The sequence below is a fragment of the Epinephelus moara genome, chromosome 6, assembly GCF_006386435.1.
Source record: "Epinephelus moara isolate mb chromosome 6, YSFRI_EMoa_1.0, whole genome shotgun sequence".
Classification (NCBI taxonomy): domain Eukaryota; kingdom Metazoa; phylum Chordata; class Actinopteri; order Perciformes; family Serranidae; genus Epinephelus; species Epinephelus moara.
Window position 1 is genome coordinate 15,053,865 of NC_065511.1, and position 26,997 is coordinate 15,080,861.

Consider the following 26,997-nt stretch of genomic DNA (forward strand, 5'->3'; position numbering starts at 1 on the left):
TCACGCCCCTCCAGGTCCTGCTGTCATTGCCCACGTGAGCGTTGAAGTCCCCCAGCAGAACAATGGAGTCCCCAGTCGGGGCACTGTCCAGCACCCGTCCCAGGGACTCCAAAAAGGGTGGGTACTCTGAACTGCTGTTCGGCGCATAAGCGCAGACAACAGTCAGGACCCATTCCACGACCCGAAGGCGCAGGGACGCAACCCTTTTGTCCACTGGGGTGAACCCCAACGTACAGGCAGAGAGTCTGGGGGCTATCAGAAAGCCCACCCCGGCCCTCCGCCTCTCACCTGGATCAACTCCAGCAAAGGAGAGAGTCCAATCCCTCTCTTTGCTGCCATGTGACTTTTTCATTTTGTTTTAGTAGTGTGAACTACTTTTTCTAAGTAACTTTCGTTAACCACAGTATATTTTTCCCTTCAGTAGTTTTGCAGCACCCCATATTGCTGTAGTTCACCTTCTTCCACTGTGTAACTGGTAGCTTATAAAGCTGCTTTTAAAGTAGCTTCCCCAACATTTGGTCCCTGTACCAAAACATTTAGCAACGATTTGAGCCGTTAAGTTGTAATCACCGTTTTGAAGGTCTGTGGTGATGAGCAGATGTGACTCTCAGATAGTTTTTACAGCTGTTTGAAAACAGTAATTAATTAATTTGCCTTTCCATCTGTTTATGTCTTATGTTAGTTTTGGTCGGCTCTATTATGACAAAAGCATGTCTGCTGAGTCAATTCCACTCACTGTAGATTTGTAAGCTACTGGTTACTTTCAGTCTAAAATTAGCTGTTATACAGAAACAGACATTATTTATTCTGGTAAGAGTTTGCTCATCTCTCTCTGCCCCTCCTCTACCTCGCTCTCTGTTCCTCCAAAAAATTTGCTCATCTCTCGAGAGACCCACCTGATGTTTTTGACAGAAGGTGAGCAGAAGTGAAGAGACACGTTGTACTTTCAAGAATGTCATCCTAGCCCTGCCATACCACGTCCTACACACACAAACTCATCACAGTTCTCTCTCTCTCCCTCACAAAAACACACACACACACACACACACACACACACACACACACGCTTGTGAGGACATTCCACTGTCTTGCTTCATCCCTGAAAACGTTAACCCTGACACTCGCCCAAACCACTATATGACTGAACTTTTGCTCTTGTGCTGAATTCAAACCGCAACAAGTGGTTGAACATACTTACAAACACACTCACGTAGAAACACAATACGTAGAATTTATGTAGCCTACGCACATCACCTCCCCTACTGGAAAACTAGTTAGATGCTGAACATGCACTCAAATGGACACCATGCTCGATAAATAACCATCTTGTATGCCACAGTCATATATTGTTGTCTACAAGGAGCTGATAGTGCTGAACTTATCTGAATACTGGGGCGACCTCCAGCTCACCTTGTAGAGTGTGCAACTCATATAGGCTGAGTCTTTTGCAGTGGCATGGGTTTAATTCTGACTTGCAGCCCTTTGCTCCCACCTTTCCAGTCAGCCTTCAGCTGTACTATCATTAAAGGCAAAAATGCTTATATTATAACCTTAAAGAAAAGGTTATCTGAATATCAAATGACAGAAAGAAAATAAGACTGAAAGAGAAACTGTAAATGAGACACATCAGGAGAAAGAGACAAGCGGAAACTGAGAAAACTAAGGTCGACTGAAGAAAAGCAACAGTAAAGAGAGATAAATGTAAAGATGACAAAGGAAAAAGATCAGAGAATCAGAGATGAAGCACTGCTTGTATCATGCTTAGTCTTGATGTGGTCAGCTTCTGCAATAAATTAACATTTCAGTTCACTCTTACTCAGTTAAAAGACTGATTTAGTATTGCAGTGCTACTGTTGGACTCTCTATGGACCCTTTTTTAAAAAGTATCAAAATCGATGCAGCAGACCCAGACATATCGTCCTTTTTTATCACACAAATTCTACTATCTTGTAGAAACTTGGTCCCTACATTACACAAAATGCAGTCCAACCATCAACAAATCAGTTTGAGATTTGGAGAATTTTACCCCCTTCATGTACAAAAATAGATATGCTATGCACTGCCCACATACTGTATGTGTCATTTATGTTGGCATAGATACATCCACAAGATGGCACTAAAGAGCAAAGTCAAAAGTTTCTGACAACAACAAACATGGCGATGAGGTCTTAACAATGTACCTTTTTACGGATTTGTTCCATTAAGCCACTTTTAAAATGTCTTCATGGTGTCCCACGGTCTTGTATAAACTACGCAACACTGCCTCCACAATCTCTGGTGGCACTGCTCCATTTTGTCTGTATCCGTAACCTTTCAGAAAACGTGCACAAAGTCAGATGAAATGATCACAGAGTACAAACAGAAGGCTTCGTCCGTGCTTGTATACATGTCTACCATTAAGTATTATGAAAGTAGCAGCTAATGAAGCCTGTAGCCTTAAGCAGAGATGATGAACAGGCCACAGAGGTCTGGTAAGCTCACTTCTCTCCACGCTGACGCCGACACAAGTGACATCACTTGAGGAAATTTATCAAATTTCTAGCCACAAAAAGCTATTTTTTTCACATATGCAGTAACACTCGTACGACCTGTGAACAGATTTTGATGTGTAAAATTGGTAGTCAGCTCAGATCACATTTTTTCACATCACATTCCTACATAACAAATTCAAAATGAAATCAAAACAAGCAAAATATAATACTGGCAGCAAAAGTGGAAATATTTCATCACGTGTTTTTTAAATTATTAATAAATAGTAATATCTTGCGGCTCAAACATTCATATTGTGGTTTTGACAGTGGAGATTGGACGTGCTGCTTGTTTCTTCCACTCTACGCCTGTATCTAACCAATTACTGTCATGCAGCTGGACTTATTTCCTCTGCAGATTAAACATTCTTTACCCACTGTATGACTGATAAATTGAAGAGTATTTGATCAGACTGCCAGGATGTCAAATACCACTGTGGCAGCTCAGTGGAATTTGAGAGTGGTTTATTGCACAATACCTTGTTTGCTTCCACAGTAAAAACCCAGCCAGAGTAAGGAAAGGTTAAAAACTGGCACAGTCCCACACACCGCTGAGGCTGATTGTAGAGTTATTACAGGCAGTCTATCTCTCAGATAGACAACGCTGTAAGAAGGGCTTCATAGAGTCGGTTGAGAGCCAACAGTGTTTGTAGGAAGCTGCCAAATCCAGGTTGAGGATTTCAGATCAGATTAACAGACATCCTACTGCAGCCTCCAAGGGAAACAAAACTCTGCTGTGATGAGGTGACACTTCCAGTCCCTCAGTGCCAGGCCAAAGAAAACACAGCAGAATGGGAGAGGTTGGAGAGGAAGTGGAGGAGAGATATACAGTACTGAGAGACAGGTAGGTTGGAAGGAAGCTAGGAATGAGTGAACAGATTGATCGATCTGTCGCTCAGATCACTGTGGAATTAAGACAGTCCTCCACACTAAGCATCTCAGAGTCATTAGTATTATATCATTTACAAAATATTTTAAGATTTAGACATGACTTTTTTTTTCATCACTATCACTATCATTATCATATTTCTATTTTAAATGTTTCTTATTTATAGATTACTTTCCAAGAGATGCTTTACATGACAAATCAAATTAAGGGTGAAAAAAACTAAGAAACTGCACATGTGTAAGGTATCTGGATATAAAACATAAAAGTAATAGTAAAAGCATTTTGAATAAAAGTGTGTGAACGTTTTGTTGTAATTCTTGCAGGTTTTCCAAGCTCAGTTTGAACCTCACAGCTGAAGTTACAGCTGTAACAGTTTAGCTGACAACTTTTGTTTTTCAATCTAAATCCAGCTTCCCTGTTGGAATCAAGGTTTTAGGTACTGAAAAATATAATCAAAAAGGAGCTGTGTTGTAGGAAAATGCCAGGATTTTCTGGATTGCCAGAAATTATATGAGAAAAAATGTACAACGCTGCCATCAACACAAACCCAGGTAGCCATCACACTGTTCACTCACTGTGTTTGGTCGATCTGCTCTGCGTGGGCAGACAACACTGCTGTTCATCTGTGGAAACAGCTGGTTTGAGGCCCTGCAGTTTCTTCTTCCTTCTCTGCAACAAGCTTCACATTTTTCAGGTGCCCCAGGTTGTTGTTGCTGCTGCAGTGAATCGGGACGACATTGACAACAGCTGAGGGAGAAGAGGAGAAGTTTCCTTCAACACAACCAAACCAGGCTGAACGTGATGGTCACCATTGCTCACTTTACCGTCATCCATATTTTGGACCTTGTTAACCCTGACCTTGTTAGGATTTAGTGGCAGCTAGCGTAAGGTTGAGAACTACAACCATCGAAAACTTCATATGCAAAGCAAGTAGGGAACTATGGTGGCAAATGCCGAAACATGACTGGCCCTATCTAGAGTCAGTGTTGGTTTGTCCATTCAGGGCTACTGTAGAAACAACATGGTGGACTCTGCGGAAGAGGACCCCTCTGTATGTAGGCTTAGATATAAACAGCTCAATCTAAGGTAATGAACCACAATGATTCTTTATTTTCTAAATTAATGAAAACACAGTTATGAATATAGTGTTCCATTCTTGCCAATACATCCCCCTAAATCCTACACACTGGACCTTTAATGTAAACAGGGCGGGGATCATTTCGGCTAAGCTGGAGCAGTAATTATAAAAAGTCTTGTTCCAGTAAAACTGCTGAGTGAGAATACTTTGTATCGACATGTTTGATTCGCTCTACACCATCTGTTAGCATTAGCTTATCCTGCTCTATTAAACCAACTGTTAACTGTAGGACAACACCAGAGAACTAACACTAATTAGCCTACGCATTAGCACTTACTGAGAATTCAGCCAAGAGGATCCCTCAAAGTTTTTCATTTTTGGTATCGATGGTGAGTCTTCCTCTTAAAAGTCGATGCTTCTTTGCGCCTCTTTATGAAAATTATGGCAGTGCTTTGCATTTAGTATTGGCAGCTGTGTGCTGCCCTCTGCTGGACATCTCTGACGCTGAATACACCTCCCATCTTTGTTTTCTGTGCCATGATTTGATTTGAATGTGGCATAGAAAATTCCTGTCACAATGAAAAACTATTCACTCAGTTTCATTTACACATAACAATGTGTATTGTAGGCTGTATCACTTTATTTCACTGTTGGATATGTTTTCATTTCAGCATTAAAGGTGAAAATAGACACGTTTTTTGCTTTAACTTATCATTCTTAAGTAAGTGTTGATTGCATGCTGTAATGGCTATAGAATAATGACACCAATGGCGTTAAGATTGGTCCTCTATAACTCTCGCTTTCACTATGCAAAATTGAAGGCTTCATTTACAGCACAAAAGAAGTGCGTCATCCATTGTGCAACCAATCAGTCGCTATACCTTGTTACGAAATAATATCAGTGTACGTTCTTTGCAGCTACTATGCCCAGTAGATGAAATGGCAGACGGTGGAGCAACTGAAATAACTGTGGAAAACAAAAACTAATGTGTCCTGTTGTTGATTGTTGCCAGGCTCCGAGGACGACTCTTTGCGTCAGTGCCACCAACAATAACACAACTTGGAAATGCTAGGGTCTGAAAAGCTGTCTGTTTCCACTTTAAAATTTTGTGTACACTGGAGGTAAAACATCGTCCTCAAGAGTATCTTGAAGTTTACTGTTCAGAGGAGAGAATCATTCATGTTCCCCATTAGATTTATTCAGTCAGACAAAGGATTCAAGCCAGGACGTTTACCTTTAAGCGGTGTCTCTCATTGTTTGGCTACCGTTGCTTTCTGCCATTTTCGAGCTCTGCCAGAAAGTTTGGAAAATTGTGTAAATGCTGCAGCCCCAGGCGCACGCCATGTATAAGTGGTGTCAAAGGTTTAAATCTGACTAAAGATGGCTTTGCTGTATTTCATCCCCTGTCCTTCCCATCTTTCCTTTTATTTTCCACTGTATACTTTCTTAAAAGGCAGATACGCCATAAAAAATAATTGTTATAATGAATGTTTTAACTTTGGCTAAAACCTGGCCCTCTAGGCTCTCTATCCAGACTTTGTGGTTTACTGATGCTAAGCAGCTCTTGGCATGAGCGTAACTCTGCGATTAGTGCCCCTTTAAACACTTATAATTCACAGCCTATGAAAATATTATCAGAGAGGGCCAGCTCTCTGCCTGAGGGGGTCAGGAGGTTGTTTTAATGGTACCATGGGCTCAGTGTGTTGAACTGTTCAAGCTCACAGCATTAGGGTTGTCTTAAATCACTTTCTGTGGGTTGAGAATGTGAAGAATAACTATACGAGATATAATCATATGTGTATGGAGTAATGTAAACGCGAAAATTAGGCATAATGCTCTGGCTATTAAACCCATGACATAACTGGAACATGTGGAAATTATTTCAAAAGTTTGAATTATAATGACAAATGGTTTGTTTTTCCAATGTTGTGTATGAGGGAAAATTGAATTCTCATCTGCACACCCCCACACACCTCTGCTCAGACCTAAATTTCCTGTTAAGTAGTGGTAGGAGGTGTATATGACAGATTTGTCATTTTGCTAGTGGCTCATTTCAGCTGACGGTTTACATAAGGAAGTTTAAATATCAATAAATACTTTGTTCTGCCTCACAGGTGCTTTCTGTTTCCAAGACATAATCTATATTGTGTGGAGGAAAGAAATGCCAAAAATAAAAAGAAATGTTTTGATTTTGTGAATGACAACCAAAACCAGAGAATGCACTAAAGATATGGTTTTCCACATATCATGGTTGGATTATTGAATGGGCCTATGGGCACGGGTCCAGGGGCCCAAAGTGTCAGAGGGCTCCCCTAGCCTGTGAAATGTCACTCAAATTAACATGTACCGACCTGGAAGAGACTCTAAATGAACACAAAGAGATGCAAAGAGACAGAAAATGACTGCAAAGAGACACGAAACAACCACAATGAGACGCAAAATTACAAAGAGATGTATAACAACAATAATAAGAGACAAAACTACCACAAAGTCTTTGTCTTCCTATGTAGGAGAGCTGGTGGAGCCTTTTGCCTGTCTGTGCCCAGAGGCCTATTGTTTAATAATCCGCCTATGTCCTACATCATTTCATAACAGATTAATGAATTATATACGGTTGTTTTTATTTCTTATATTTTAATTTCCTGGCAATTCCCTAGAGTTGTGAGGAAATGACCCACTGGAGCAATGCACAGACTGATTGAAATGGCATGTTTTAAGTTTTAAAAATAAGTGTATAGTTGTGAAAGTTACAATTTTGTTATCTGTCTCCATTTTTTTCAACCCCCTGTCAAACAAGTTAAATGACTCACTCTTAATAACACAAACAACACGCACATGACATGGTCTATGTATGAGAATCATCTGTAACCTTCTGAACTTCTGCCTTACATCGAAACTGATTATTTACAGTTGATTTAAACTCTTATATGAAAGAGATATGGCGGTTAATAAATGGATCACATTGACACATTCATAGTATTGTGCATTCATTATACCCTGCTTTATTATTTATTCACTCTAACAATCGTTCTTAGATAGCAGAGACATTTGAATAAACACAAAACACTGGCCCTCAAGAGATGCTCCGGCACACTACTGTGTTACTGTAAGGGCAAGGTCGCCCCCTGTTGCACACTAAATATATTGCATGGGGTTTCATCCTGCCCTGCCATGCCACAGTGCCAGTGATTATGTTAATTTAAAATCAGGTTTAGGGACCAGGCAGAAATTGTGAATATTACAGAAAAACAGATAATTCGACTATGGGCCTTGAAATGTCTTCAAATCCACACCGTCACCCTGCTATCATAGTTACTGCCTGTCCAGTATGGTATGCAATAAAGATTTATTCTGAGTTTCAACTTCCCGTAAAGTGGCTTCACTTTCATCAAGGAAATGGTTACTAAGCATGTCTTTGGTTTGACAGCAAACAGTTATTCAGAGGCTGAAGGTAATGATTATTTCAGCCTATAATATCACCCTGGACAAACACAGGACATTTCCACATCTGTATCTCCAGATATCCAAAGCATTTACATTACAGCACTCACTAACTCTTCCTGACCTAATGCCTTCCCACACTTCCCTGCACTGTTTTGTTGCATCTATGGCCCTTTCACCTCCCTCACTTTGTACAGAGCTGTTTCGTATTACAACAGGGCCTCTTCGTAGTGGTGAGACCCAGCGCGAGGTCAGGTCAGACCAAACATAATGATAGGTTAACGTTTACTGCCCCAACTGCTTTTGCAACAACATGCTGTCTTTTCCAGTAATGTTCACGGATAAAATATAGTGTTTCCACTGCAGTGAGCACCACAAACATATGAGCTGAGCTCCTCTGTGAAGACAAAAAGACGTCCTCCAGATAACCATCCCGAAACATCCTCTATTATGCATGTACTTGTCCAAACTATGCTGAGAGTCAACAGAGATAGTTGTGGCAAAGAGTCTTGTTAGGAACTGCCTTAAGTCAGCCCCGCACAACATTTCAGCAGTTATTTATTTATTTCATCTAACATAAACAGGAATTCTGCACGCCAGTCTTGCTGTGTAGGACGGTGGTTTGTCCAGGAGGTGGCGCCATAGTTTAACTTGTGGTCCCGAGTGAGCCCTGTGATGGTGCTGAGATACAAAAATGTTTAGAATTACAAAAAAAAATAAATAAATTATTACATATTTTAATTTTACTTTATTATGTGTCATAAACAAGGAAACAGAGCAAGGAAAATGAAAAGACGAAAGCAAAAAACATTGATTCAATCAAACATTGATGAGGCATTTAAATGAAACTATCTGATTCATACCTCAAACTAAACTTCTCTTTACATTTAGACCACTGTGAGCAGGGCCAGTTTGCTTAATATATAGGTTACAGGCCTTAAATATGATCTTATGTTGCTTTACAATGCGGAAATCAAACGCCAATCCGAGATAAGGAAGTGCAAGACGGAACGTGCCGTGTGTGCAAGTAATGTTGGTTAAGGAGCGTTCCTTCCTACTTGCGCAGACTGCACTGCAGGGATTTCCCATGTTACACTACTGTACTGTACATACGCATCTTCCCTCACGTAGGCTCGTTCACACTCTGACACGTGCTGTGACATGAGGAGAGGAGAGGATAGCAGAGGAGAGGACGAAAAAAATGAAAGGGATAGAATAGAACAAAAAATATCAGAAAAGAGTAATTCGACCTCAGTGTAATTAAAATACACTTCTTTTTTTTTTCGTTTTTCATCTACTTTATATTGTGCTACATGCAAACATACAATAAATCAAGCCTGTTTAGTGGCAGGATAGCATCTCTCCATGGCAACGTGACATGTTAGTTTCATGACCTCTTACATAACAGTGCTGCATCCATCCATAGGTACACTGACACACCATAGGCGGTCCAGTCTACAGTCCTTCACAGATCAATGCACAGTGGATGCCTGGTTATAAAACATGTGCCTGTATAGACCAACAGTCCAACAAGGCCCTGCCACATGCAAGGAGACCAGCCAACCAATTGCACTAATACTGTGTTGTTGTTTTTGTTTTGTTTTTGACTATTGTGACCTCCAGCTGCTCGTTTCCTGTCTCTGCCCATTACAAAGAAATGGTGTCCATGTATATGCTTCCCCAGTTGTCCATCATATGCACGTGACCAGCTCTACACATGGTGGGAATGGGACAAAATGCTTCATCATTCCCCATCGCTTCCACGTTGGCACCCTGCCAGTGTCTCTGTCCCTTTGATGTCTCATCTGTCTTTTCTCTCTGCTAAATATCATCTTCCATCATCGACACAACCCTCGGCTTTATCATATGAATAAGATGTGTGAAAAGGATGTTAACCAGACCAGCGTTTCATCTAGTTACTATGGCAGCCGTTAAGAGCCCGTGACTAGTCCCTCGTTCCAAATGGAGCCCAGCAGCAAGGGATGACGTGACGTCACGTCGCCAGGGCGACCAGGCTCCCCGAGGCACGTGTCTTGTATAAAAGCGGAAGGCGGCACTGTGAACTGCGCACACAGACTCAAGAAGCATCAGCCGAGAGGTAAGCTGCAACACCGACTCACCCTACAGTGAGTAGAGGCCCTTGCGACGACGAGCTGATACACATTTGCTCAGACTATCTAAACTGAAGACGTTGAAAGTATTTGACAGGATTCAGACGTCACTAGTTTCAAATGTTAGCTTATGTGTCGGTGCACTACAGTACATCACCTTGGTTAAGATACGAATGCAGTAAGCTGACGCAGTTTTAAATGAGAAGTTTAACATATAACGGTAAATTCGTCGTGAATTTCCCCCAGACTGTTGCTGCTAAAAGCCGAAGATGAAGTGCGGAAGCGACCTTGTAGCCTTGAATTTCGTCTACCATCTTTAATTTAATCAGCCACGCAGCCGTTAAGTTAGCGCACGAGACACAGGCACGAGGATGAGGAGAAGAATAAGGTTAGCTCTAAGCTCATATAGCATATGGGTCTGTAAAACAGCCTCTTTCGCAGGATGCACGCTGTAATGGTACAGGAAGAGAAAAGCGAGGGTGGGAGGGGATGCAGTCGTGGCCTTGCAGTCTAGGGAGAGGCTGTCCGTTGTGTAATACTGTGTACTTGAGTCGTTTCGTTGCATCATATGAAAAATCCAATGAAGCTATAAGCATCCCGAAGCATTTGAATGGCACGAAATTTAGCCTTGTTGTAAAGAAAATCTGTATAATTGAGTTATAAAGCATTCATAATGTATAATTCATTCATCTGAGGCTAAATTGTAGCGGGTAACGTGACATTGGCAGCTCCCATTGCTGCATCTTTGCGGAAGTGGATTAGACTCCATGTTACGTAACGTTAACCTAATACAAAAAATATATATTTATCACAGCAGAACAATAACCTATATAGATAGACATGTAGCCGGGATTAAAATGGGGTTTAGCAAAAGATGTAATTTTACTGTAATAGCTGCGCTAAAATATTGTACAGAGCTGTAATGATGCACGAGGTGAATGAGTGCATGTGAATGGAGGTGAAGCTACGTGCTCCTCCTGGTCCTCACGATGAAGTCTGTCGTCGTTGCGTCATTAGATTTCAGAGATGAATTGTACTCTCGCAATGACAGGAAGCAGAGGTCTTAGTGATGCAAGAACCGAAACGGGTCAAACGAATAACCTTGGTTTTATTTCATGTCGAAAGATGAGAGAGGCGTGCTGAAAGCCTTCCTGTGATGACTCTGAAGGGCACAGAGACAGTGTGTAATGTCGCATGATTCTGCCGCAGTTTGACTTCAGACTCGACAGACCTGTTGATGCGGTTTGCAAAGAGGACTGTGCTTTGGAAAATAACAATAGACAAAGCTCAAGTTAATTTCCAAATTATAAGGCTGCTTTATCATACACACAGTGTACCGGTGCAACGAGGGTCTAATTAAAAAACTGAATAGTGGAATCAGTCAAGCTTGTTTAATGGGGGAAATTAGGGGGACACTAACAGGAGAATGATGTTTTATATGAGTAATTATGTCAAAGCTACACAGTCCAGCTGTGCAAAAATAGACAATATTAATGTTTATGAACTCATTAAGTATTTAGTTTTATTTATCATAGCAGTAATACAGTACATACTATTGACAATCGTAATGTTTGCTTAACGTTAGCCCCATTCAGCTCATGTAGGTGTGGTACATGCAGATGCAGCCATGTCTGGCCTTGTCTCACTCTTCAAGGTCATTACTCCAGCTGAGGAAGGTCAAAGTAGGCCCAGTGCTTCTGTTGTGATGCTGACCAGCTGCTAACCCATATTCTCAAACTCCTTATTAGTTTGAATAAGGTTATTCTTACTGTGCTTATGGATTTATGGATGGGGAGCCACACCTCCTAGCTCAGACTCCCTGGATGAGTGAAGGTCAATAATAACAGGCCCGATCCTGCCTGAGAAATGTTAAGCATTTAGGCTGTCTGTGTTGCCAAGCTTCAGGCTCTATGATAATAGTTTAGGAACAAAATTACATTTGCCATGCATCAGCAGATAATAGCTTTGCAGTATTTTTAATTAACATGATTTATGATTATAGTCTCCCTCTAAATTGATTTCTGAAACTGCCTTTCAAAGCACATGTATAATTTTATTTAGAGTAGACATTTCTTGTCCAAGATCCTGCCTAGTGAATATATTAAAATGGCACTAACAAGATCTTCAAATGAAAGTAATCTACTAGTTTCATCAATACATTTGCAGTATTAAAATGTTTCACAAATACATCGTGACAGGATAGTACTGGCCGAATATGTGCCTGCTCTGAGTAATATTATTATTATTTATTAGTTACTCCTTGCATATAAGGTTCAGAAGTTAGTAGCTTGTCATATCACGCACAATTGCTTTGACAGTCATTATGCTTTTGCAGGTGTTGCAGAATAGGGTGTCAGCTGTATATCTGAAGATGTCAGCTAGAACATACAAGCAATACACAGGACACGTAATTATAGCTTACCAAGGACTACAGCCATGTTATTAAAGAGATATGAACAACCCACACATGCTACTCGTGATGTCTCTATGACACTAGTCAAAGAGGTGGACTAGGTTTTCAGGTGCTTGCCATTAGAAGTATATATGCTTATTTTTCTTGTATTAGATTAGTGTCTGCGTGCTACTCATGTTGGTCAGGCCAGAAAACTTTCCTCTTTTCTCTGTTACACACATCACGGCAGGCTGCCTGGGTCTCTGCAGTTAGTGAATACGTCACGCCCACTAAAAGTAATTTACATACAGTCATTCGTGCCTCTTGAGTTGGTTATGACTTGTTCTTTCTTTCTTAACACAAGTTTTCCACTTCAAGGTAGTGTGGCTGTTTCTAGATCGAGGTTTGAATGAGTGTCCCTCCCCATTATGCTCTGCAGCTGACTTATCAACCAGCCATCCTGTCCAGGATGTGTGTGTGTGTGTGTGTGTGTGTGTGTGTGTGTGTGTGTGTGTGTGTGTGTGTGTGTGTGTGTGTGAGAGAGAAGGAACTCCAGAGTGACTCAGCATTCTGCACCAAACTGTCACCAATTTAAGGGAAATAAAACCTAAAATAGGGAAGGACAGACACAACTGGGACATAAAATGCCCTTACTTGTACTACAAAGCAGTTTGGTCAAGTTTTTTTATACGGTTATTCAAAGGTGCAGATGTTTGCTACATTTCTTATATCATGCTAGCTCTGCAAACACAGCATTAAACTGTATTACTGTTCATTACTTTGAGAGACAAGAGGCAGCAAATGACAGGGTGCAAGTCTTAGGAAGGATATCTGTCATCTGCTTGCTGACATAAGCTCATACAGTGGACAGAGGGAAGTGTGTGTGTGTGTGTGTGTGTGTGTGTGTGTGGTCCAGCATTACCTCTGCAGAGTAGTCACATGTCTCTTTCCTATTAACTCTTCTGCAGTTTGATAGAGCACACCTTTTAATAATTCATGATGGGTGGTGTATGTTTGTTCTTGTCCATGCACACGTGTTTGTGTGCATGGACAAGTCCTGGTTGAACTGCAGTAGTAAGTTACTACATTCATAAAACCTCTCTCTTATCAGCTTTATCTATTCTTATCATGAATATATAAAGTTATTAAATCATCAAACTACTATAAATTCAGTTTATGCTTATCATGTTAATTTGCCTCTGGTGAATTGTCTCATAGAAACAGTGAACCTCCTATGCGTTTGTCCCTGTCAGCAGGAGATCATGCCTGCTGAGTAGGACACACAGCCTGCGGTGTTGTGTGTACATGTGTCTGACAGGTGATGTAATGGCGTTGGACACTTAACTGACTAGTTTACGGCAGCAAAGTGACATTGTCTCAGTGATGAAACTATTAAAAGGAAGGAAGCAGGTATACTGCTAAAGAGGAGACAAAAGAAAAGATATGCAAAAGAGAAGTTGCTGAAGTTGAATACATAAAGTTTGACTCCACTTGTGCGTGTATGTAAAGGTGCATAACTGGCATTTATGGTTCAGTCACGAATGTATATGATTTATATGTTTCAATGAGAGGCGTGCAAGGAGAGAGAACATTACCTAATTGGATAGTTTGCCTGGCCTTTAGCCAATCAGCCCGCTGCAGTGGAAAAACACCGGAGAGAAAGAGGGTGTGACAGAGGAATAAAAAGCTGGAGGACGGTCTGAATAGGCAAGATACACTGAAAGAAGGGCGGACGAAGGAGGAAGGCAGGGGGAGTGGCGTAGTGGGCAGGAAAAGCGAGAACGGAGTCAGTGAGTTCATTCACTCACAGTGGCAGTTTTACTCTTAAACTGTAACAGCTTTAGAAAACAGTGACTCGACAACATATTAATGGTCATCACTCACAGCATCACCATGGATAACTGTATGAATATTTTATTTAGTCTGTATCCTGCTATTATGAAAAAAGAAAGGCCTGGCCTTGACTCAACTATGTGAAGGGAAAGGTGTACAGTGATCTGTCTGTGCTCCTCAAAACTCAGGTCCATATAAGGGTGAGACTGGAGTCCACACAATGTCTCACTGCTCGTCTAAGACTGTTGACATTTTACAGGGAAAAGAGGAATCAGTGTTTGTTTGGCAAAGTGTTGGTGCTTGACAACAGAGGAGGTGTTGGCAGAAGTGACATACCCTGTCACACTCTTTCCTCTCCTACCTCTTTCATTCGCCCAGCAGATTTTGTCTCAATTTTAAGATTTTACCACCTGATGCAGCCAAATTTCTTTGTGCTTTTCTGGTTGACTAGTTATGAGTCATCTTTCCTGCAGTGGGCCCTGCAGGGCACACGCATACTCGATGGCATGGCGACCCTGTCCTGCACCCCCCGTGGTTAAACTTCATGTTTGTGTGAGGAAAATGGGTCGCAGCTCAGAGGGAGGGTCGGGCTGTGCTAAATGAGGGGGATCAGACTGACAAAGATTTGCGAGGACAGGGAGAAGGAGGTAGCGGGTTGAATTTTAATGATTAGTTTGGGTGGTGAGGCAAAGAGGAGGGGAGGTTGGATATTCATGAAGCCCAAAAAGTGGGGAAGAGACAGTTAAGAGTGAACCAGGGGAGGATTTAAAGGGAAAAGAGAGATGTAGCAGGTAGATGAGAGTGTACTCCTCATTAATTAGGATTGAACACAAGTAAAGCTCCTCTGGTTGGCTGGTTCCTCGCTTTATCTAACCAATCAGAGGAGGAGATGGGTGCACCACCCCTTGTCAAGAGACTGAGTCCCAGGTTTGGTCTGATCTCAGGTTGGTGATAAAGGAGATGTGCGATTTATGGATCAGGGAGGTAAGACAGAGGTGATGATGAGGGGGGAGGGTTGAACGGTGAGATAGAAAAAATTGGCTGTTGGCTGGCCCGCCAATCAGAAGAGGAGGTGGCTGCACTGCAAAACAGTTTTGACCAAAATTGTGAGGAAGTAACTTTACTACCACTGTATACATCTGGCCATCTCTCTGTCCCTTCTTCCTACATTTAATGAGTGTCAGCAGATTGCAAACTGCAGTGAACAACGTGTACCCACTTTGCTCTGCTCCACTCAATACTCCCTCTATGAGCTGAGACATGTCTGTGTGAGCTCTGCCACAGACTGTGTGCTGAATACCAGATCAGGGCTGATTGGCCTTCAGTCAAAAGAGGTGGGACGATGTGGTAGAGAAGTAGGAAGAGCTGTTGGCTATATAGTATGCATCAGAAAACATACCGCACATAAAAATTATAATGTTAATGCTCGACATAGAAATCTTATTATATTTTGATTGAACCATATTTTAACCATTTCGAGCAGAGTGGTTGTAAAGGTTGCTATCAAAGATTACAAATTGTATTACAACATATTTTGCATATCTCACAACTGCCTGAGACTTATCAAGCACTAATTTGTAAACTAAAGAGTGATACTGAAGTAGAGTATGATGTTGCAGCACCAGGTTTTGGTTCCTTTTATTCATTCATTAAAGCTGCATTGAGCAGGGTTTTGTCTTGGCTGCTCAGTGTGACCTCTCCCTGTTCTTTCATTGATTGGCCAAAGCCCCACACTGTTGCTAAGCAACAATAACGGACGTGGAGGGGGGAGTGTCAGCAAGTTCGTACTGTGCAGGCAGTGAAAGCTTGCGGATATGGATTAAACAGAGCAGTATCACCAGAGATCGTGAAGGCAGTGTAGTATAGTTCAAATGAGACAAGACCGTAGGACACCACGAAGACATTTTAAAAAATGACGTAATGACACAAATCCACAATATAGTGAAAAGAATATTCCTCTCATACATCGTGATGTATTTAGTGACCTCACAGACCACCACCATCTACAATGCTGCCTCGGTAAATGGTACAGTATTACGACCTCGTCCGTTGTAGCCTTGTTTCTTGTTGTCTGAAATTTTTGACTCTGCCCTCTAGTGCCATCTATTGGCTATAGCTATACTATACTATACATATAGGACACATGGAACTATGAGGGCACTGACGTTTACAAGGATTGAAACAGACATATCTATTTTTCATAAGTAAAGGGAGGATAAATGAGCCTTGATGCAAAAACTGTGGCTGCCAAAGGGTGGGGAAATTTTTGTGGACTGACCAACCAACAGAGGGAGCTGTCGAGCTGCTGGCTCAGCTAAAAATCATTTTCGATGCACAGTGAAGTAGTCAAGTTGTTAAATTCTCTACATTTGGAGCCACAACCCTGTGTCTGAGTCAAACTTTCCACCTGCTTTAGTGAAGCAGAAGAGCCCACTCAGTTCATTCAAACAGTAGTATCATTTGTTTATAGAGCAGCCATTTTCTTTTGGAAAACCAAGGGCAACTGCTCTGTTTAGAGAAAAAGGAGAGGTTAGCATAGAGAGAGAGAAAGCCAGCAAGTGAGACAAAGAGTGAAAGTGCACAGGCGACAGGGGGAAGGAGAGTTCAAAAGAGAGGAAAGAGAGAGGGTGACTGCAGAGTTTGTGAATGCACAATAGGTAATGGTGGGAACCAAGTATAAAGGAGAGGAATAGAAATGTGAGAACAACTTGGTCATACTGTATGCACCCTCTCTCTCCTTTCTCTCTACCTCTTTCTCTCCTTTGGTGACCTTGTATAATGGATGCTAGCAGCAGAACATAAAATGGCTGCTCTGTACCCTGAAAGGAAGGTGCTACAAAAGGCTCACACAAAAATGCCCCAGAGAAGTGTGACCCTGTTGGAAAATTGACTGTTCACAATTCATTCATTTTGACTGGCATCAGGCTTACAGTTCCAGTGAGACAAAGCATCCGATTGTGCTCAATAACAAGTGAATAAATCCAGGTTAAAATGGTCAGTAATTATCGACCATTGTTAGAATGAGAGAGACGATTTATCCTAATCTGGTTGCCCCTTTTGTCTATTTAAAGTGCTCCCACAATGCATTTCACCAGATCGACAGCCTGTCCTACATGCTCCCCACTGGGACACACACACATACACTCACAGAGACACACACACATACACTCACACACACAACAGATTAGGAGATTACAGTAGTCTAAAATGACAGCCAACCAGTTTCAAGGACAGTCTGGGTTGCCCTTCCTTACTTGACCTGCGCCTGTCTCTCTCACTCACACACATTAGCTGCTGGTCAGGCTAGTACCTGGTCAGTGCAACTGAGTTGCCTGCTCACCTGCATGAGTAAATGTTTGGGTACATGTTACATGTAGACCTGTAACAAATCCTAAATGAGTCCATGAAAACACTCCTTAAATCAGGCAGTTAGTGCTAAAATATAATGATAAACTGAAGAATCAGCTCCCTTTTTATGCCTAAATGAACCTACTAGTCCACACACAAAATCTATAATGCAGTTTTAGGCAGTTTTCTTTGCCAAAAGGCAAGTCACAAGACTTTGGAATAGATTTGGAGCTAAATATAATATCAAAGTGCGTATCCCTTCTTGCACAGACAGATCAAGGACAGTAAAAGAGAGGAAGGAGGTGGAGTCAGAAGATGATTGACACGAAGGAAGGAAAGGAGAGGGGATGCAGTAGGTAGAAAAGATGAAAGCTGGAAAAGTAGCAGGCGAGGACAGAGGAGGTGTGGAGAGGAGAAACGGGCAGTATGAGAAGGAAGAGGAAAGCAGGGGAAAAAGGAGGTCACATAGTTGAATCAAGGCCAGGCTTCCTCTTTGTTCCCTCGGCAGACGAGTCTCTATTTGTTGCGTACCAACCACTTTCTCCCTCCCTTCTTATCCCAGTTGTTTTCTAAACATGTCCCAGCATGACGCACCCCCCTAATCCTGCAGCAGATGCACGTAAAACATGCCATTTGACTGCCTGTATTTTTCTGTCACTGACAACAAACAGAATCACACCCCTGCGCAGCTGCAGTTTGGTGTTCTGGTGCTTCAGCTCAAGCACCCAGCTCTTCTTATCATACTACCCTCAAGTGCACACCAATGTACTATATCACCTCGGTGTGTTTTCACCCTTTAATGCTAATGCGTCACACTGCCTGTCTAATGCACTGTAAGGCTACAACTACTGCATGTTATTATAGCATTTTCAAATGCATGAAGCTACATGAAGACAGCACATTACTACTAGCACATTACTACACTTTACTCTGTGTGTTTACACAAAAAGATGGGGAGGACGAGGCAGTGGAGAAGACATGCAGGGCAGATAGAAGAGCACAGATGGTGACAGTGTGAAGTGCAAATTGCAGGCTTTAAAATAGCACATGAAATAGATATTTTTTTTCCTAATGGTTTGTGGAGCCTGAACAAGAGTGTTCACAATAAAATAGTGGATTAGGCATGGTCATGTTACAACAATGTAACACACACACTCATTGTGTGTTGCCAACAACTTAACTAACCTGATTAAAGCCACCTCCTGCTGCCAGGGCAACAGTTTGTCTCACTCAAATGTTTAAACTCTGTGTAAAAGAAAAGAGGGCATTTGTTGGCACATTGTTAAGCCGCAGTGATTTTTGGTCATCTGACTGAGCGTGTCTCCAGCTAGCTAAGTGAGATTGGATGCATTTTCATGTTATTTGAATCATTTTGTTGCTGTTGTTTTCTAATGTCAGTGGTTTCTCTGTTTCTTTTTTTTTCTCCCTAGTAACTCAGTCCCAACCAAGCAGCAACCATGTCAGACCTAAGTGTTGGAATCAATGGGTGAGTTTGAAAACACACACACACACACACACACACACACACACACACACACACAAATTATATGTACAGGATGGTTCAGATATATAGATTATATGGTGAGGTTAGGATGTTGATGAAGCACATTTTTGGGATGGCAGTTGACCATTTTTACAATTTCTGGTGGTTAGTTAATGGTCTTAAAGAGAAGGCCAAAATGCATTAGCTGTCAGAGTGAAATACATTTCATATCATTTTAATAAAATCCACCCTTAATTTGGTATGCCAAATTTTGATATGAGAGTGTGCTCTTGTGGTACCATGTATGAATTTTATGTAGAACAGCACAAATGGACTTGATCAAATAAGAATTGCACAGTAAAAACTGTACTTAACTTTGATCACATCTTGGTGGTTTGAAATTTGCCTCGTCACATGCAGCTCTTCACTGTGGCTACATGGTCTTCTTCTGTTTCTTCTTTAACCTAACTAAAATGGAAGGAGTCTCTGTCTGTATGTCAGTCCTTCAATTTTCTCAACAACCGCTCACCCAAACAAACTTCACACTTGACGCATGTATTGCTGAGGACCCAAGGGAACTGCATTGTCCAGTTCAAGCCCTAGAGATCTATGGGACATATTTATTAGTTGTGTGTTATGTACAAACTGTGTTGTGTATTGAGAGGGGACATTTATTAACTGTTTCATCAACAAATGGCTCACTCTCCACTGCTTGCTACAGTACATTCAAGAACAGATGAGGAAAGATAGAATGGAGATGGTTTATTGTAGTAAATTAAAAATTTTAAGCTTTAGGGATGTAACTTTGAAAATAAAGGATCATTTTCCTGGAAATAGCCTGGTCCCAAATATCTGGCTGTTAGCATATGATGTGTATACTCTAGCATTGCTTGGGGATGCAGCAATGTCAGTGCAGGTGTATTGAAGCACAGTGTTAAAGCAACCCTTACCTTTCTTGCATTTCACACAGCACTTAGAAAANCGACATTTCACAGTCAAAAACTCCACATCCTGAGAGCAGAACTGGGAGCTCCTCTTCACATCACAGCACCATGAATTATTTGTGTATACACCACATACACGCTTACCAGATGATGCTGCCGTCCTGTCTGCTCTGTGTAGTGTTAGCCCCGTTAGCTCAACACCGGAGTCTGATATGTTACTATTCATCCATGTCTCAGTGAACACAAGGACGCAGCAGTCCCTCACTCCTTGGTGAGTGGATCTCCATAGTCGGATGTAATCCATTTTCGTGTCCAGCGAGCGGACATTCGTCAGAAGGACACTGGGAACAGCTGGTTTGATGGGGTTAGCTCTTAGAGTAGAGCTAACCCCTCCAGGCTTCCCCCACTCCCGCGTCCTGTCACAGCGCTGCCGGCATCTCCCCGTTGGGACAGCTCCAGGCGAAACCACGGTCATCTCAGGGCTAGCTCGACGTAGCAGGCCAAGCTTTCTACACATCCTGAGCTCTCTTGGTTGTAGCGTTAGATCTCTGCAGCAGTTTCTAATGTCTGTTAGAAACTCGCGACTGCATTGCACTGATGAATTTACTTCTTGTTGCATCGTTTCTTTCTTTTGCCAACTGATTTCCCTGTTGGAGCGGCTGGAGGTGGAAGCGGTGGTCCGCATTTGTTTGCTTTTGTTACGGAAAAAAGTTTATATCCACAAGGGTCCCTGTCACTAGTTTATATCCACAAGGGTCCCTGTTACTAACCTGTTTGTTGTCTCAGTCTCAGGGGTGGAGGGTGTGGGGGGTGGTTACGCGAGTGGTTACGTCAGTCGGAGTCCTCCACGTGGGGAAGACAGACAGGACAGGAGAAAACTCTGACCAATCATTGCATTCGGTCCGAATGCAATGATTGGTCGGAATTTTCTTAGAACCATATGAGAATGGTATAATGATGAGTTTTCATCTCTTGTGGAATTCACTTACATTTTAGTGTGCCATCTGCGTATTAATAGCATTTTAACCTAAACAAAGAAAAGTGTAAAATTTCCAGAAAGGTAAGAGTTGCTTTAAATGTGACGTTGATGAGGATGAGCGGTTTTCAAAAAAGCTGCAAACAGCAATTCCAAAGGCCAAATCATCAACTGTTACAGGCCAATTTTGATCGGGCGTTGCACACGTAAAAATGATATATCAAAATGACCTGACAACAAAAATGTCCTATGAGTATGGATTCTCTTCCTGATTCACAATAAAAGCTTTCAAGCTGTTGGTCATAGAAGAGCTTTTATTGTGAACTAACAGCGAAAAGTGTTTATCTGACATTAATCAAAGCTTCAGCAGTACAACTGCAGGAGTGCAAGAACTCACGATTTCTGTTGATGGGCATTAATGTGCAGGGCTTCTCTGTAGCAGGTAAACTACTGGAAGTTTCGTTTTGTCTAATGACATCACAGATTGTGGCTTTGTTAGAGGATTCATGTGAGGTCCCACAAGTGGTCCAACATCCTGAGGAAGTTTCCCACCATTTTCCCAAAATAGCTATTATTAATAATCTCTCTCCCCCCTCACTCTGCAGTTTCGGTCGTATTGGCCGTCTGGTCCTGAGGGCTTGCCTTCAGAAAGGCATCAAGGTCGTGGCCATCAATGACCCTTTCATTGACTTGCAGTACATGGTGAGAAAACTTACATGCACATACTTGCTTACAAATAACAAACATTTATTTATATTCCAGGGGACTATTGTATGAGATTTACATCATAATTACCTTCTTAAAATGTTGGGTAGAAAAACAAGATTTAAACTGCAGTATGTTGTTGAAAGAATCTGGTTCACAAAGCAACAAACAAAAAAACGGACCCATAGTTTCTACATTATCAATACCTGAGCTGAACGTGTTGCTTTCTCAATAGCTTGTTTGTCATTTGGTTTTAATTCTCTATCAAGATTACAAACCTAAACACTACCAGTAACTCTCCAAATCCAAAAAAGGAAACTCAGAAACTGTCAAGTATATGAAATAAGATACTATAGTGTGATAGTAATAACTTAGAGTGTGTCTCTCCCATCCTTGTCCTTATAACCCCATTATTTTCCTCCTGTCTCCTAGGTCTACATGTTCAGGTATGACTCCACCCATGGCCGTTACCATGGTGAGGTCTCCTGTGAAGGTGACAAGTTCATAGTTGATGGCAATGCCATCTCTGTCCACCAGTGGTAAGTGAAGTTGATGTTTAGTTGTGAGTAGCATTTGCTGTGAAGATATCAAATATCAATGAGTTGCTGTTGATGTAAACTGGTGGCAACAAGCTTAAGTGAGGCCAAAATCTGGCCAACCGATTTGTAATGAATGAAATATTTACTCACGTGCCACTTATGTACAATTTTTATTGTATCAGAGAGATCTCTGTAATAGATGCAGCCACCTCAGTGTTCAGTTTGAATTATTACAGACTTTTTGGTTTCCTGAGTGAATTCCAGGCAGTGGAATGAGGCTTTCTGTTGACTGGAGCCTCACTCATACAGCTAACCCTCCACTGACTATACAGGCTGTTGTTTTAGTCCTTTGAGTTAATGGCGCCTCCCCTCTACAAAAGACAACATCAACAAAAAGGAGGGTTAGAGAAGAGACATTCCTGTTCCACTCTGAGCACTGAGTGTAAATTATTGAGGTGCCTCTCCTTGAGTATTCGGTTTTTACAGCACCATCTGCTTTTTTGGCAGACTCTTAACCTCTACATACCAAGGTGTTCATTGAAAAATTATATATATGTTTCATTACTTGCATGACGTTATCCTAAGAGGCTCTGCAGACAATTTTAGAAAGCACAGGATGTACTGTTCTAACAAGATTAACCCTCACTTCTCTCACCATATGTAACTTGCTCATTATCTCTTTTCTTCTGTAGTATTCTTGTGTTCCTTGTCTTTTGTCAACCCCAAGTTTAACATTACTAAATGGTAGTTATAATAATTTCATCTTAGACTGACTCTGTTCTTTATCTCACTCTAGTATGAAGCCAGCAGACATCCCCTGGGGCGAAGCTGGAGCCCAGTACGTTGTCGAATCCACTGGAGTCTTCCTCAGTGTGGAGAAGGCCTCTGTATGTACACGCATGCACATATACAGAAACAATTATACAGGCTGCCAGATGGTCCAGTTTCTAAATTGTGCCCTTTTTCTCTCCTGTCCAATTACAGCTTCACCTCCAGGGTGGAGCTAAGCGCGTGGTTGTGTCTGCCCCTTCACCTGATGCTCCAATGTTTGTCATGGGAGTTAACGAGGACAAATACGACCCTTCCTCCATGAACATTGTCAGGTAACACCCCCTTGGTCTTGAACATACGTTCACACTGTACATTATTAATTTTAACAAACATGTTCCTTTATGTGGAGCAATGTCATTACATATGTCAAGAGAATTGACTGTAGTAGTTAATGAGCATGCCTGTTGTTCTTTTCATAGCAATGCCTCCTGCACCACCAACTGCCTGGCCCCCCTGGCCAAAGTCATCCATGATAACTTTGGCATTGAGGAGGCTCTCATGGTAAGTCACAGTAAATCTGTGTCCAAATATAATACTGAGATTTTCAGCCATTGTTGTGAGGAGGCCTTTTTCATCAATGTTACTGTATTTGCAGCCTTAAAGAAGTATTTCACTGCTGGAAAGAAAGATGTTTGGCTGTCTATGCAGTAGAAAGGCAAAAATACTGCTGAAATTGGTGCTACATGACCAGAGAAAACAGAAAAAAAGGCTGTGGCATTTGCTTTTGCTTAAGTAGTAGAAAACATGTAATGGCAATAAACAGTCCTGTGGTGGTGGGTGACATAATGCAAGTTTCTCATCCAAAAACAACATGGTGGCCAGCTGGTAACAAACAGTTTTTTATTACAGTTGTACTTTAAGTGAAACTGGTATTGCAGCACTGCCTACTTTTACTGTTTGATATCACTTTTATTCAGCCTATGTTTGCACAATACAGGAAACAGTATGGAGCCCACCTCCTGTTCACAAACTCTCGTAGTACAGCTAAACAGTGCACTAAACTATGTTTCAGCAAACATTTTAGGCGAGAAATAGGCAACGCAGAAACAGAATATCGGCTCATTTTTTATCAGCACAGCCTAGCTTTACTGTTTGATCTGAGCTTAGTCCCAGTTTTAGGTCTCTCTCTGTCTCTCGATCTGCTTTTTCACTCTTCGTGTCCTAATGCAGAAGTACATTCTGTAATTTGAGCAACAGCCCTAGAGCCAAGGAAAATATGCAGGATGATGCGAAATCTGTCATCTGGCAGATTGACGTTGAGACATGATGGAACGAAGTTTACCACAGTTTATTTACACATACTATGCACATTGTTATGATAGAAAGCTGGTTGAAAATCAGTGGAGTATCCCTTTAGATGTATAGTAGAGTTACTGATGTTTCATGTAATATACTCTCCCCTTTGTAGACTACAGTCCATGCATACACAGCCACCCAAAAGACAGTGGACGGCCCCAGCGCCAAGGCCTGGCGTGATGGCCGCGGTGCCCACGCAAACATCATTCCAGCCTCCACCGGTGCCGCCAAGGCAGTGGGCAAAGTCATCCCTGAGCTCAACGGGTAAGGACAAACACACTTGCTGTCAGCCTGATAATCAGATGCACCTTTTGTAATTCTGCAAGCAGGTTAATAAAAACTAACTTTTTTTTATTTTTTTTGTCCGTCTTCTCTCTCTAGTAAGCTGACAGGCATGGCATTCAGGGTGCCAGTTGCTGATGTGTCAGTGGTGGACCTGACATGCCGTCTGTCCAAGCCTGCATCTTATGCTGAGATTAAGGAAGCCTGCAAGAAGGCCGCACATGGGCCCATGAAGGGAGTGCTGGGTTACACCGAGGACCAGGTAACACTCAGTGTTATTTCACATGTACTGTGAAGCAAATACAGGGCTAGTGATAATGTAAAAACTAAAGCTTTAAGTTAGTGGAAGTAGAGTGAGGTGTGGTAAAGAGGTTCAGGATAGGTTATGCACTTTTGTCCATTTAATTTGGGTGCATGGATTAAGATGAACATTTATTCCTGTCTTTAATGGATTGTGATTCATTTAATTGAATGATGTAAATGGACACTCAGAGATATGCCCTTTCATAGTTCATAGTTGATGGCAATGCCATCTCTGTCTACCAGTGTTAAGTGAAGTTGATGTTTAGTTGTGAGTAGCATTTGCTGTGAAGATATCAAATATCAATGAGTTGCTGTTGATGTAAACTGGTGGCAACAAGCTTAAGTGAGGCCAAAATCTGGCCAACCGATTTGTAATGAATGAAATATTTACTCACGTGCCACTTATGTACAATTTTTATTGTATCAGAGAGATCTATGTAATAGATGCAGCCACCTCAGGTTCAGGATAGGTTATGCACTTTTGTCCATTTAATTTGGGTGCATGGATTAAGATGAACATTTATTCCTGTCTTTAATGGATTGTGATTCATTTAATTGAATCATGTAAATGGACACTCAGAGATATGCCCTTTGTGACTATGAATGAGGTTGTATTTTCCAGTTAATAATGACTTGAATCTGACTTGTAGTGGGATTTGTGTTTTGCAGGTGGTGTCCTCCGACTTCATCGGTGACACTCACTCCTCCGTCTTCGACGCTGGTGCCGGCATCTCCCTCAACGACAACTTTGTCAAACTCATTTCCTGGTTAGTTTTCAATGTCTTGGTCAGTCTCATATGTGAAACAGGGAGTTAGTGTTCATTTAAAGAGGAAAATGAAAAAACAGTTTAACTTTTTCAAAGCCAAGCAATTAATTTCTTCTCTTCTTTCCACTCTGTCTCTCTCCAGGTATGATAATGAGTTTGGCTACAGCCACCGTGTCGCTGACCTGCTGCTGTACATGCACTCCAAGGAGTAGACACTTCCTGTCCAAAAAGGAAGTCAGGAAAGGGACCACCCCAACCATTATCCCTCACCCGCCCTTCTCTTTTACACACAGGCCCCACCCATAGCCAAGTCATAGCATCACAGCCCTTAGCTCTACTACAGTATACGTAGGCAGCAGCAACAGTGTGTTTGAGTGTTCTGAGTTTATCCGTTTTATTTTCCTTTAATGAGACGATCGGTGACAGTATTTGTGTCCGTGTGCCCCCTCTCCACCTCCCACTGCCACTTTAGATGTGTCCTTATGGCTCAGTGCTATGGTAACTACTGTATCCATCTCCTTGTTGGTGTGTTTTAAAGGCTTAATCACCAGTGGACGGAGGAAGCTGAGAGGCAGAGCTACTGTAACTCCGCTTAAGAGTAATGAGACCAAGAAATAAAACTTAAAAAACCTTAAGCTGTTGTCTTGTTTTATTGTCATTTTTCTGTGTACTGTTTCCTGTGGAGCTTCGAAATGGACAAAATGTAGAAAAAGGTTATCAGACCAATCAAAATATAACTAAATGCATCAGTAATATTGTTAGTGAAACAATTAACTTGGAGCACAGGAACTATAAAGCCCTATGCTTTAAATCTCCAATCACTTGGTTGAAAAAAAAGCCTTTTTTTTATTACTGCTGCTCAGGTCATGAAATAAATTAAAGCTTAATTTATTATAGTTCAGTTTGGGACTAGATGTTAAAACCCATGATGCACATACTTGAGACAATGAGTGGGAGTGATAGTTTCCAAGTGGGAGCCAAAAAGTTAGTGTTAGATGGATAGATAAGTAGGAAAGAGCATAGGTAGGTAAAATAGTATGGAGCAGAGGGAGGGCAGAGCCAAGGAGAGATGTCTGTGCAGACTTAACTCTCCTCTGATGGGCCATGCACTCTACCTCGCCCTGCTCCCTTATTTGATGAGGGAAGAGAGAAGAAACTTTAAAATTCCTTAGTTTTGGGGTTTTTTGGTATTTGTACATGCTTAATCATTTACCTAGTCCCTATTTTCCCCATTCCCCATTTTCCTCGCC

General features: G+C 41.6%; 2 protein-coding genes across 3 annotated transcripts in view; both read left to right on the plus strand.

Annotated features, from left to right (window-relative positions):
• The window catches only part of tmem147 (transmembrane protein 147), a 175,993-nt gene that overhangs the window by 135,332 nt on the left and 13,664 nt on the right, over positions 1-26,997 (plus strand). The gene's annotated exons all lie outside the window — the stretch shown is intronic.
• On the plus strand, positions 9,939-26,382 carry gapdhs (glyceraldehyde-3-phosphate dehydrogenase, spermatogenic). Its single transcript, XM_050047260.1, has 11 exons — positions 9,939-10,035; positions 19,052-19,107; positions 21,630-21,726; positions 22,162-22,268; positions 23,065-23,155; positions 23,253-23,371; positions 23,519-23,600; positions 24,508-24,659; positions 24,777-24,939; positions 25,650-25,747; positions 25,890-26,382. Exons 2-11 carry the CDS (start codon positions 19,079-19,081, stop codon positions 25,957-25,959), a joined length of 1,008 nt encoding a protein of 335 aa, XP_049903217.1. The 5' UTR covers positions 9,939-10,035; positions 19,052-19,078; the 3' UTR covers positions 25,960-26,382.

Bases quoted from the DNA above. Each gene is read 5' to 3' on its own strand.
- gapdhs (XM_050047260.1), top strand. From the start codon at position 19,079: ATGTCAGACCTAAGTGTTGGAATCAATGG. The intron at 21,727-22,161 runs GTGAGAAAACTT...CCTGTCTCCTAG, and splicing joins TCATTGACTTGCAGTACATG to GTCTACATGTTCAGGTATGA. The intron at 22,269-23,064 runs GTAAGTGAAGTT...ATCTCACTCTAG, and splicing joins GCCATCTCTGTCCACCAGTG to TATGAAGCCAGCAGACATCC.